The 14062-nt window shown below is 38.0% G+C and overlaps 1 protein-coding gene and 1 long non-coding RNA gene across 6 annotated transcripts in view; one reads left to right on the top strand and one right to left on the bottom strand.

Annotated features, from left to right (window-relative positions):
* Positions 1 to 14062, bottom strand: part of ckn (CRK like proto-oncogene, adaptor protein) — a 121949-nt gene that overhangs the window by 4204 nt on the left and 103683 nt on the right. For 3 of the 5 annotated variants that reach the window (XM_065305790.1, XM_065305789.1, XM_065305788.1), the window contains 4 exons: positions 3232 to 3402; positions 680 to 864; positions 391 to 612; positions 92 to 304 (listed from right to left, as the gene is read on the bottom strand). In XM_065305790.1, the coding sequence (XP_065161862.1) occupies positions 92 to 304; positions 391 to 612; positions 680 to 864; positions 3232 to 3394 (783 nt within the window). In that variant the 5' untranslated portion in view covers positions 3395 to 3402. Of the gene's footprint in view, positions 1 to 91; positions 305 to 390; positions 613 to 679; positions 865 to 3231; positions 3403 to 9249; positions 9917 to 14062 lie in introns of those variants that run through there. The other 2 variants (XM_065305787.1, XM_065305786.1) reach the window with 2 other exon arrangements.
* The window catches only part of LOC135794484 (uncharacterized), a 45702-nt gene that overhangs the window by 28904 nt on the left and 2736 nt on the right, over positions 1 to 14062 (top strand). The window lies entirely within an intron of this gene.

Raw genomic sequence — 14062 nt, 5'->3', positions numbered from 1 at the left:
AGATTGATCATGCTTTATTGCTCTCTTGTGAGAACCAAAACTTAAAACACACAAGATATTATTGATTGCGTCCACAGCATGAGTAACTTACGGGTATATATTCGGGTAGGTTGTCGGGCAAGTTGAGTAGCATGATTTCGGACTTGAGCTTCTTACGATGATTCGGTTTCTTAATGCCTATCGCGGTTAAATCTTCGGGCGTCATCCTGCAAATGGTGGGCAGGTCATAGCCAGCCTTTAAGAAGTGAGGAATGTAATCCTCAAATTGAAGTTCAATCAGCCATGACTGAATAATCTCTTGGTCCTGGATGCAAAATAAAGTGGAGGAATTAGTTAAGCCGTAATTTCAGAGTTCCTCGATTTCGTTGAGCGGTAATCTTTAATACATACCGGTACACCTTGATTGATCATGCGCTCGATGCGTCCCTGATCCGAACCGATCGAACACGAGCTCAGCGAGCAACGAGGGCTGTTTGCGGATCCGATGGTGCTGCGGCCCGCCGTGCTCAATGGATGATAGGAGGCTCGCCCACTGTCCAGAGAAGCCGTACTGTGTCTGGAACCAGAACCAGCACTTCCACTTGAAGAACCGGGACTATCTCTACCGGGCGACTGTAAATGAAGATAAATAAATAAAATGTTTGTTTTGCACTTATGAGACAAGATCCGATCCACATACTTGTGTCATATCAATGCCCTGATCTTCCTGCAGGCTTAACTGGTGATGGTAGTAGACGGCAGCTTTATGTGTAAGCACGGCACCGGGCGGTGGTGTTGGGTACGTGAATGCCGGCGGTTGATAAACGGGCCCCGGTGATTTACCGGTGCTGCCGCTGATAGTACTCCCATAGTCTGAGTGATCATCTAGAAATAAATAAATTTATATAACATTTAGCTTCGTATGAGTGTGTATATATGCAAGAAGTTTTATAAACTTGAGCTGGAATATTGAAATTGGCCATAAGAAAAAACTGGTAGCATTAGAAAAGTGGATAAGTTGAAAATGTAGGAAAGTCTTATAAAGTAAAAGCCAGTCAAGCATTGAGCTAACATTGCCTTTTCGGTCGCAAATGTGGCGGTAACCTACCGGCCGGTTTTGCAGTAAACATCTTCAACGACTTGGATAAAGTACCTTTGGCGCATTTAAAATAAACCTCGAGTTGACACGAATGAAAAAAATCGTCTCACAAGACAAGCGTCAGAAGTGCTTGTCCATTGGAATGCCTATTGAAATATGTCATCCTCAAATATTTATAAAGGTCGTTGATGCGTACCGTAATGTGTGCTTCTTTGCGTCTGCGTTCGAATATATTCGCATTAATAAAAACAAAAATGAATTGCAACTGCAGCATTGTAAATTCAAGGGCCATTTAAATCGAATCGAAGTTTATATGTTGTATAGATTTTATCGTCGTTTTCTTTATAAATGACCTCCATAGCGGTCGAGAAATGCATAAAATAAAATCGCATGAAAAACCATCATCGGGTATGTTTAACACTGTAGCTCACACTATTTTGCATGAACTGTTATTTATAAAGTTTGTCCCGCTGCCTAAAAGCCTATCCAATCTTCCATTATGTTTCGATCATCAATAAAGCAGGCGAACCTATTCGACGCATCCTTTATGTCAAATCGACGAATGGACGAATGTGGGTAGCGGGATTGCCCGACGACAGAAGAAGCATCTTCCATGATATACACAGTACCGTTAACAGATTACGATTTTTACCTTCTTCCAATGACTGACTCATTGCAAATAAATGTGACGAAAAATGAATACGAAAGTAAACTATGAAAAACCAATTTTGATTATTTTTTGTCGTTTAAGTGTGTTATCGCTTTGGCTCCCTGTTTTCATTTCAACTAACTCATTCGTTGTGCTAGACACTGGTAAAAGGATAAGAGATGAACGTTATGAACGTGCGGCTGGGCAACGCACACGTGATTGATATATGAAATTAGTTCCATTCGATGATTACAGAGTAAAAGTGGTTCCTGCCACTATAGAAGTTATCAATCGACTACTGTTTCTTTTGCTTCCATGCGCTGTCTTCGACATCCTACAATTCCAGTTTGATGCGGTGGAATTGATATAGTGCCGTCCGCTATATTGCCGAGCGCTCCGCACAACTGAAATAATAGAGAAGCAAATGACTGCTGTCGAGGCAAGCGAAGATTTCATTGGGGGGGCTAACAACGCGTTTGCACAAAAATGTTCGATTTATCAGCCATCGATGACAGAACACGCATTCTTTCCTCGATTACAAGAATTGCCGCACAAACCTAACTATTACAGCTAAAGGGTATTTCTATATGGAATTTGATATAGTGGCCATTGGAAGTGGTCATTTAGTAAAAATAGCCTACTAGGGAATAAATGAGTCAAAAATAAACGTTATTGTTGACAATTGCCAAACGACAAAACGAAACACTAGTCTTTTTTCTTGAAGCTTCTAAAATGAATGACTTAACTAAAATAAGTTTTTAAAAAATTCGCTTGGTCGTTTAGGTTAGTCTGTCTCCTTTTGCTTAATAACGCTTGAAAATTGTGTCCCGGAGCGATAACGATCTCGAGGTAAATTGGCATCAGTTGAATCGACTCATTTTTCCCTGTGTACTACGCGCGTGCATTACCACCGACAAGCAACGACGACTTCGACCACAAAGGCAGTGAGTCTGGCTTTGATGTCATCGCTGTGCATCGCAGCATCGAAGAGATGAACATCAACGCCAGCAGACGCACTCAACTCGACGCCGAGTTGCCGCCGGTTATATTCTTCTGCTTTTAATGAAAAGGCATTATTATGCCAAGGACGTGTGTTTGTTCTCTTTATACCTACGCCTAATACGTCTACTACCTGTCGTAGTTCTTTTAGAACGCAATAAATAATAATAGAAAAAAGCCCTATAAAGCAAAATCCAGAGAGACGAAGAACAAAGACTGAAAGAAGGGAATCGCAGCCGTGAACGCTTGCCCGCTGGGCTTCTTATTTCTTCTAGAACTACACTGCATTCCCAGTGCGAAACTGATACGAATTGAATTGAACTGTATCGGCGGGAAGAAAAATGCAGAAGCCAGGTTCGGCCTTGGTACTATGCAAATGCTACCGGTTATTAAAATAAAATCCGTGAACTGGATACCATCATAAAGAAACTGAATTCCATCATAACTGGTAGTAAAGGCACTAAATATGATTCTGTATTATTGCGAGCACAATGTGGTTACATACCTCTAGGCACTCCTGGCGGTTCGGATGGTGCTAGGAAACCGGCATCCTCAGAGGAAGCGTAGCCTGCCGAGCCAAACGAGCTACCGGAATGCCGGAACTCGTGTGGCACCGCCGGTGGCGCGACCTTCTTGGCAGTCGCTGCCGGCTTCGGTGGCCGAGACATGCCGCCCACTGAAATAACACAAAAACTTCAAATTAGCTACGCACATCATCGTCATAATGTCACATAAAAATAGCATAAACACAAAATGTAATTAAAGCGGGTAGATTGCGACCCCGCAGTGAAATACATTATGTGATAACATGTATAAATGTGTCCCGATGTAGAGTTAAGTCGCATGATAAACGAGCTTGTTTTGCGTTTGCGACGTGGTGGCATTCTTTTTTCGTGTTTCCGAATCAAAACACAAGCAAAATAATGAAATGCACAGTGGGACTAATGGGAGTGTTCGCCGGAAGTCGATCAATCAAATGCGTTGGACTTGCATCAAATTTGAAGATTTCTTTTGTTGTGGTTGTATAATTGCCAATTAAAAGTTTGCTGCTATAATTAAGACGGAAAACTCTTCGATAGGAGCTTGAACTCGGGAAATGAAATTAATGCACTCGAGGTTTACAGTGCAGGATTTCGCGTTGTGTGTTTGTACATAAGAAGCACATTAGTAGATGATGTTCATTGCTCTTGGTGAATGCGAACTGCTGGCGGTTATTACTAATAGTGGGTAGTTACGCTTCCACAAGTAGCAACGCAACTGCTCCACATGTACTAGCATTTATTCGCCAGAATAAGAAACTGGCGTTTTGCGTTGATGGTAAGTGAGCTACTAGGCGCAACTGTTGCCCAAGTAGACAAAGCATCATCAACCGCAAAGGGAGATTGAAATATTAGCCCAAATTGTAGCAAGTTTTGCTTGGCATTGCTGCTTCGCCCATTGAAGATGCCTGCTTCAGAAAATTATGCAAATCATATGGCCACCCATATTGAACAGAAACTACTACTACCACTGGTAGTTGCATGCAAGTAATTTTGTGCACAAATGTTACTAAACTTACTGGAAATTTATTATTTCATAATATTTTTGTAATAATATGTTTTGCAACTTTTATGCCACTTATGCTTATTTCATGAAGGAAGCGTTAAGCATCAGTTAAATTTTAAGAGAATCCTGATTTATTAGTCAGTTTGGCTTTCTCTATGTTTTTCCAAACATTTTTATTAATCTCATGTTCTTGTTTTGTTTTTTAATTAATAATCCTATATGTTCACCTGCATTCAGTATGTAGGATCAGTGAGGTCGCGACTGGCAGGCTCAAGAACGGCTCCACAGAAGTGACGTAAGGCAATTTAATATCTTCGCCCACGATAGAAGAATGCAACCGTGCGACGGCCCGGCTGGCGCCAATTTTACTTTTAGTTCCACTCACATAGCCGACATTAATTACAATAAAGCCAGGATCACGTTTACAAAACCTTAGCGTTCGAAAGTGGAAGACGATTTTTTAATGTGACATTTTTTGGACATCATTAAAAAGTAAATAAATCACAAAAACGAAACAAAAAAGAATCAATTTGTCTTCCAGGGTCAACCAAGTTTTAATTTTTGTGCAAACTAATGCTTGCGCTTGTATAGTTTTTCAACACGATAATAAATGCGACACATTAAAATATATTTGTAAATCCTGCGAGAACTTTGGTAGAGTACAACCAGCAGAGTTCGTAGTCGCCGGTTGAAGAGAGAACATTGTGAGAATTTCAGTACAAGACGGCTGCGACGCGTTGAAAGCGACCATATGGCTTTTTGCCACCAACACACTCCGTCGCGACCTTTTTCTCAACCGAACCCAGAATACAAACTTTGCCAGATCAACAATACTGGCAAGTAAAAAAATCTACACGTAATTTACTTATTGCGATGCATGCATGTACCTTATTATTATCTAACACATACACACAAAAAAGCTTTATTATTCTGTTTTCAATTGAAATTTCTTCATTTCAAAATCAGAGTTAAATATAATTTTCAATATTAATAATTTAATTGTATATTATTTAGAGATGGTTATTTGAACATATATTCCAAGCAGAATGGTATAAAATATAAAGGCAAGAATTTGCAATTTGCCGGTATCAATCGCAATATATTCTATGGTTAGAATATGTTTAAGATAAAAGCTAGTGATCAATTAATCAATCGTCATACAGGAATCTCCAACTGTTTAATCATTAAATGCAACACCTCTGGCCGGGACTCAGCAGGCTTGACTGTGCATAATTTATTATTCGATAATTAATTAAATAATACTTAATAAATTAACGTATTTTATGTACACACTTGATTTACTCACTAGAAATATTGATATACAATTACATAGTATTTTCATCAGCTATTTCTCTTCTTTAATAATTAAAATATTTATCAAGAATTGAATAAATTGCAGAATTGGCTCTATATGTTAATTTTTTTAAACGTACTTGAAAATTAAAAACGTGTGTCACAATCAATAAATATTTCTTCTGGTCAGGGATATGAGGTGGGTACAAAAGTTTACCACATCAACAACTTCGCATAAACAATGTATTAGTGTATGTGGTTTAACAAAATGCCAGTCAGAGTGAAAAGCTGGTGTGCCTACGAGCATTTCCTTAATAGTAAAAAGTTGCGCGGCGGCGCGCCGTATGCGCCTCGATTCAAGAACGCAAAGTACACACATGCAAACACAACTCGCCACAAATAATTTGCAATTCATTCAAGTTGTTTATTAAAAATCAGTATCCCATTCATTCATTATTCATTCATAAAACGGCGGATAAATGCCGATCGACTGTGCTGGCCATTAAATCGTACACCCAATCGGACAACCAACAAGTTGCTTTCATCATTTGCGATTTCGTATCCATCACTATTTTGCATTATTGCATATTATGCACATTGCATGTTGGCATGTTTATTTGTTCATTCATAACGAGCGCAAAATGTCTAGCAATTACTCACGCGTCCTGTTACGCATTTGATACTCAACTAATTCATTTGCTGAGGATGAAAATGCGGTTTGGCCACGCAGAAATCCCAGAAAGTTGACCTGAATTAAATGTATTCGCTTCAATGTTTTAAACCGTTATAGGACAAAATGTATATGTGTTTCTGGTTATGTTAGGTTAGGTAATTAAAAATACTTAAAATCTAAATATTAGGTAAATGTGAATTTCCGCATTGCAATTTTAGCGATGCACGTAGAATACAAGATAGGGGAAACAAGAAGTTATATGATTAATTAATATCAAGCAGCGTTTGAATTAATGGCGTATTCCTAGATTAATCATTGCATCATCGTGATAGTCATGTACTGACATCCTCAGGTTCCAAAGTCGTGAAGTTTACTATTACCACGGCGAGAAAAATCCGCAAAGTGTGTGTACTGGGCATGTCGTTTCGAGCCACGATAAGGAAACGAATGTGACTGCAGGCCGCGCGACTCGTGCAGTGCGCGAATAATTTTTATGAATTAATGACCGCCGCAAATCAGCGATGATAAATTACATACAATTAACGCAAATAACTTCGGCAATTTATTATGCACTTCAAACGCACTAAACAAATATTAACCATAAACGCTAGCAGCCATTTTAATCGCACATACAATATATAAATATAAAACTGTCAAATTAGATATATTTAGATAGCAATACCAAAATAAATAACTAACATGCCATTGTTTGAAGTACAATTTGGATGCTTTCCAAACAATTTGACATGTTATTGTTGTCACTGGCGCGGCCACAGCTTTTGCATCGGCTCATTTCATTATGTCAAATTAATAACAGTGACATAATTATACCAAAGCTATGTCATTGTTAGAGCACACGCCTCTGAGATAGAAGTTTAAATGGTCAAGTTGACACTTAAAGACTAGTCATTTATATTCGAAGTAAATAAGTCACGAAGCCGCATGAAAAGATCGAGTCCGAAGATGTTAGCTAAAGAGGGGAAAACGCACCACTCGAAAATAAATGGTGATTATACAATAATTGCACTTTAAGATCTCGAAATGGTTCCTTCGGATACGACTTTTACCCAGCTCTATGTTCCTTCTTAGTTCAACTCACTCGCAGTATTGTTACTTTTGCGTTCTTGCTCCAAAATTTCTTTATTTTTTCGTTTACGTTCCGGTGGCTGGCATCTCCTTGGGCATGTCTGAATCGCTCACAGTGCGTCGTTTATCTATGAGAGGAGATCGCATTATGTAAAACGTTCGAATTTTGCAGCGAAATTCACGTTTTGGGAATCGTTATATGCGGATAACAGCTTCTATAGCTGGCGAGATTTTTTTTCTGTTATTACTGTTTCTATTCGAGTTGTGCGATAACACAATTCCCAATATGAAAATTCCAATTTTGAAATTCCTTAGGAAGTTGGTTGTTCGCTGCAGAGATGAGAGAAAGAAACACAAAACATCTTATTGAATTTGCCAGCGTTGCTAGTGCATGCCTGAAATGCTGATACTGATGTGAATACATAATTGGAAAGAAGTGCACATCAAGAAATCCATAGAGACGTTCTGCGAGTAAAACTTCTTGATAGTTTATGACTGGTAGATATTCAGAAATTATGTGTGATGATGTTTCTTTTTTCTGAGTGAATCGAAGAATTTTGTTTAGTAACGTTTTCATATATGTGTAGTTTTGAAACTAATGTGATTCACGCCCTGTTCACACATTAACATAATATTCTTTCACTTCGTGGGTGGTTACGGTCGTGGCTTATGGAAACAAATAATTCACCCTTCTACTTGAGCACTACACCATTTACCACACATTAGACCAACGTGAAAATGTGAGAATTCGATTCCAAGTCATGAACCTGCATGAAGCTTAACCCACTCGTGGTTTTAATAGGCCACTATTAGTTTCAACCCTATAATTATCCCTTCGCATCAAAGATTTACATTTACAACTTTTCAAAGGCGCATAATTATCATAAATTATCAGGAAGATATATTATATGGAATATCCTTTAACCAAATCATAAAACAACAACTCGACAAATATAAAATTCTAACAATCGTTCAGTTGTTATTCTTATTTGGACAAACTTAATTTCACATATCTTAAAACTTAATTTAAAACCATAATTAACTAACCCTTTCTTGAATGATGTAAAACACCAAAATAGATACTTTAAAAGATGACAAAACATATTGACGGACTACTTAACTTTAGTTCAACATAATAAAAGTGCAGCATATGACAAGCGAAAGTAATTCGCAACGAGTGGTACGGTAGCTAAGTAATTTTAAACCAATATTTATAGAAGTAATTACTTTCGGTTGAACATTTTCCACGTTACGACAATTTGCGCTCGATACAGTGGGTGAATTCTTCTTTATGACATTTGCACGCATTTCGGGTCGACGTCATTTTAAATTACTGCCGTATGACCTCATCTGTATTTGCACATGTTCAACATTAATAAATGCATGTGATGTTTGTATAACAAAAAAAAAAAGGAGTTATCGTTGACGTACAAACAGTCATGGGATTTTAGTTTCTTTGGAATATCGAACAAAAATTAATTCAGAAAAACTTGAGTATCCTGCTAAAACACACAAAACCTTGTTATTTCAAGTGTCACTGATACTGGCATAAAATAAAAACCAGTTTAAAACAAGATTTGAACCAGAGAAGATTTTTTAATTACATCAGCAACGTTTGAACGAGTTTTCTGTAGGTCTTTTTAGGTGTTTTATTTGAATGTTATGCCCTATTTAAATACGCTGTTTCCATTGTCGCCGAGCGTGTATATTTATTTAGGAAAACTTTACTACCAAAACGTGCCTTTCATCCGGACGCAAAATTATAACGTTCCGCAAAGCAGGTTTGTTTGCCCTTATTTACGATTATTACGGAGCTATTTTAGGTTAAACTTGTACAGATCCTTTTGTGCGAGTGAATAACGTGCGCTGGTAATTAGTTCTACGCTGGGTTAGAGAATGCAGAATTGGTTACTGGAAAACACTTACAATTCAGCAGATTCTTCCAACTGCCGCTCAACACCTTGATATACCGATTGATGGTCATCGTGTTCATTTCAACATTGTCCTGTGGCCTATTATCACACTGATTCAAATTGCTATCGGATTGACTTCGTGTCATCTGTTTAATTTTGCCATTCTTCGCTGAGTTGGTGCAATTGTCGCTACCGGCGAAGCTGAATCGACTCAGCGATCCATTCGAACCATACGCTGAACAACTGCTTCTGGTGCGTGGTCGCTTTTCCTTGCGTTCTTTTTTTGTGGTGCACTTTTTCTTGCCCTTATCGCTGGCGCTTGACAAAATGTCGAGCGCATCTTCGCTTGGATCTTGAAAGCTTTGATATGTTGATGAAAGAAGGCAATTCTTACGGCCACGATTGACATTGCCATTGTGGTTGGCATGCGTCAATAGTGATTTCTTGTTGGGGGGAAGAGGTGGCGGTCCGAAGCACATTGTAGCCATTTCCACGTATTATGTCTTTCTTTACGATTGTTTAAGTTTAACTGTTGTGTTATTGTGGTTTACACTTTTAACCGCACGCACTTGCCATGTGTCAGAATATGAAAATTATTTAACGAGAGTTAACAAACTCATGATGTAGAAATCCAACACTTGTGTTTATTATACGCCCAATATCAATGTTTTTCTGTTGTTCTATTCCCTTCACGGTTACCAACTAAATAAAAAAAAAATCGTAAGAAACTGAATGGTAATTAAATTTTGAATATGCGACAGCAAGGAATTCTTCTATGCTTGAACTTTTATATTTTATGCATTATCTCATTTTACGCAGCTACTGAGTGCAATTTGCACATGGTACTAATTAGCCTGCACTCTAAGAATGCTATTTTAAGATACCATGTAACTCCAACATAAAAAAAAACGAATAGTTGGGAGAAGAAAGTCTGGATATCATTATGACATTTCATATTTTCTAAAAATAATCATTCTGATTAATATCTTCACAAAAAACAAACAAGTTTTGATTCATTATCATGAAACAAAAACGTAGAAATAGGTAATTAATGTAAAAACCATTAGTAAACGAATAGTCGGAAATCGTATTTAGTGAAAAATTCATTCTGGTTACAGCAAAACGCAATTATTATAATTATCTCAATTACAAAAATAATTAAACTCACGCAACATTTATATAGAAAAGACATTGCATCGAACGAAAGAAAACTAAAAGTTTGTACATTTGGAAATATCCAGTAATACCTTAGTCACGCAAATCCCAGAAATAGTCTAGGCCTACAATGACCAGAATGGTATAAAAAATTAAGAAAATAGTGTAAATTTATCAATAATAAAATAAAAATGACTTCTGTATGATTCATAGTAGTAACGCACCAAAATATAACCGAAGCTTCCTAGTCTCCCCAATTATATAGTTTAGAGTTTAGCGGCGAGTAAAAAGTAGTAATTATTAATCAACCACTTTATGTAGACAAGTTTAACGCATGAGTTTTAGACCCTCGTGTAATTAGAAAAAATCTGAATAAAACCACTGCACGCACTCCAATAACCAACCTATACTCTTTACATTATAATAATGGGGTTGGAGTTTCACTTCCTACGGTTAACCACCATCCTGCACCATACTGCATCAAATATATTGACTCCTGGTTATTTTAGGGCAGGGCACCTGCCTACTGCTATTAATATATGCCTTTATCAAACTGTACGTAAACATTAATTGTGACCTAGTCATGCCAAATAATACCAAAGTGTAAATTACAAAATGATCTAGTGTGATTTTCAGTGAAATTGCCTGCATTAAACGAACATTCACTGGCATCGACTTAAAAGCGTCCAGCAAACATGAGAGTCTCGAATTTCTTGGGTGTTATTTACACAGCTCCAGAGTTAATCTCAATAGATACCACGTGGATAAATAAATATGGATTTTGTAACGATGTGCCGCGATGCGTGTACGCATCGTTACGTTTACTATGTCATAACAACCGGGGGCTTCCATTCTCGCCTTGTAATGTAACTGATCTATCGATGGTCTACAATCGACGGCAATGCGATCCCCGATCGATAAAATGTAAATTATCGGGTTCAGTAATCTCGCCGGGCAAACAAACCTAATAAAACGTGTACACACACTCACATGCGACGCATGTCTGGCTGGCGCTAGATTTCAAGATTCCATCTCATGTTCGCCGCATGCCCAAAATCCCCAGCACATATTTTGATTGGTCTTATAGTAGACGCCGGCAACAACGCGAGAAAAACGCATTCTAATGTTGACGCGCGTGTTTTCCATGGTTGCCTGGAACGCGCAAACAGAATCTCAAAGGCACGCAGAAACAGGAAACGCTTTGACAAAATGTCTCATTTCGTCTCGTCGCTCTAATCTCCGGCTCTAGGTGCAGTCTCCACGAAAATAGTGTGCGTGTGTAATTCATAACCGTGCTCACTTATATAAATAACCGTTGAGAAAATTGCGTTACGGTGAGATATCATCGCGCCCAAGGTAAATAAGTGCTTCGTCTTTCATTCTTTTGATCTATAATTGGTTTCCAGACGCCTATTAGCTTTTCCGCGCGAAATCTCATTATAATAAATATCAAAATGCACCACACACACACGAAATATCTAATTCCACGCGGAAATCGTATCAAACACATCACATAATATAAATAATAAGATAATAAAGGTACTTAAGATGGACAACTTATGACGCTATAATTTTGTATACTTTACTTCATTTACATTTATGTTTCATACTAATCTCTTTACTAAAATCCTTGTAATACTCATAAATTTCAAGTTTTTATCTCGGTTAGATTATTCAATAGTTTGTGAGATGCTTTTTATGTTTGATGTCAGTGTAATAACGTTAATTAGTCAAACAGTTACAAATTGGCGATGGCTGGAAATGAGTTCGCATACCGTTTTGATGCGTCTTTGCATCTTCGAACACGTTCATATTACATGATGCATGGCGTTTATGACGTCGCCGACTCGATAAACGTATTTTTAGAAGGCCACTGGAAGCAACTACAAGAAGAAGCATCTATTTCATGCGCGTTAAGTTCTTCGCCGTAAACTTCCACATTGAATTCGTTTGCCTAGCCATAGATTAGTGCTAATGTCATTTCCACAATCACAGGCTACGTCAGTGAAAGACATCTACATGTAGTGAATGATTATGTTAAAAAAAACGTCGAGCGTATTAAGTTTCAATTTCTTGAAAGTGGTATTTATAAATAGCATAGCGTTCAAGTAACTTCTTAAAGAGATCAAAATTACAATTACCATTCATAAATTTCTTAATATATTTATAGCACACATTTTTAAACAAAGTTATAAACTTTAACTATTATCACATCATTTTTAACTAGTTATTCTTCAACTTCGTATTGCACTTTTGTAAACTTTCGGCTTGGTCGGCACAGAACTAGGCAAATCGTTAGCAAGTGTTCATGCGCTTATGCACTTGCCGGCACGAGAGGCGCGCGCGAGCTCTCGATTCTTGGAAGTTCGACAAATTTGCCAAAGAGTCGGGGCGACGCGAGTGAAGAGTCCGGAGGCTGGGTGTTGTGTGCACGTCGCGACCGACCTTAAACGTATGAGTATTGCTGCTCTGCTGAGAGCAGCACATGGCCGCTTGGGCAAAAGATGTGAGTGGTACGATATATTCCCGAACCCACGTAATATCATGTGCACAACTTCGTATTACCGCGGAAGCAAGACGCGCCTGCACGAAATTCGCCCAACAAGCGCGAGAGTGAAACGAAGACAGCATATAACAATGTGCATATGTTTTGTTAAATAAGGTATTCGCCCACCTGTTGGCTTTCTTTCTAGTTGATACTGTCTTATATTGCAAATGGTTGCGAAAATTATGATAAGAATTTTATTAAAGTTATTTCGGTAATAAAAATTAGACTTTTTGGAAATTTTTAAGAAAAACTTGTTGATAAATGAGATTTTTGTATTTATTTTTTTTAATTGGTATCAGTTCAAAATGTTTGTTTTTCAACTCACGCCATGTCACACATGAAAGATTTTATATGACTTGCAAAAACTTAAGCCACACAAATAGACATGCGAAATCTGTATACATCTGCCGGAGACGCTAATGCAGGCAATTTTAATGTATTATCCTTGATTGAAAACGACTGACTCGAGTAAGCGCAATAACGCCGGGTAATAATAACTGCGCAACCCGTACAAATAAACCCTTCACACATTGCGGACACACACGCCATGTGCGATTGCAAACACAATTGGCTAGCGAGTGAAACAAAACAATGTGCCCGGCGCGCAAACGTCAATGCGCGCGTACATGTAAGCTCCGTGTGTACAACCTTCGAAAGTGTGTTTATGCTTAATAGTCGAGACTCGAGCCTACGCACTCCAAAAACTTTTCGTTTTTCCTCACCATTGTTGGGCGTCATTTAAATTTCCATGTGCTTTCTTTTATTCTTTTTTTAAATGATCAATTGTTTGCTTTATTATACGTTGCGCGACTATTATTCCAGAACTGGGCGCTGCACTGTGGCTCGAATGTGAACGATTTGATGAGACAACATGTGCGCGCACATAAATATACATAATGCGCGTGAGCTTTTGTGTGCTTTGTCGCCGCGGATGGCACACACAATTACAAGACAAGACACTTTTAATTTCTCTCTGCGTTTTTTTTTTATATGATAAAGAAGGAAACGTTAAAAACAAGAAAATGCGGTAAAAAAAACTTTTTGTAGGCACGTGGTTCATTGCATTGTCTTCAGACTGTTTTGCATAACTTTGAATATCGTTTGATAACAAATCACACACTAA

This window comes from Atheta coriaria, unplaced genomic scaffold (genome assembly GCF_025399875.1).
Source record: "Atheta coriaria isolate IRGN ID8LTWV9N9 unplaced genomic scaffold, Caltech_Dcor_3.1 hic_scaffold_6_pilon, whole genome shotgun sequence".
Classification (NCBI taxonomy): Eukaryota; Metazoa; Arthropoda; class Insecta; order Coleoptera; family Staphylinidae; genus Dalotia; species Dalotia coriaria.
Note: the sequence above shows the minus strand (reverse complement) of the source record. Positions and strands in the feature narration are given on the sequence as shown.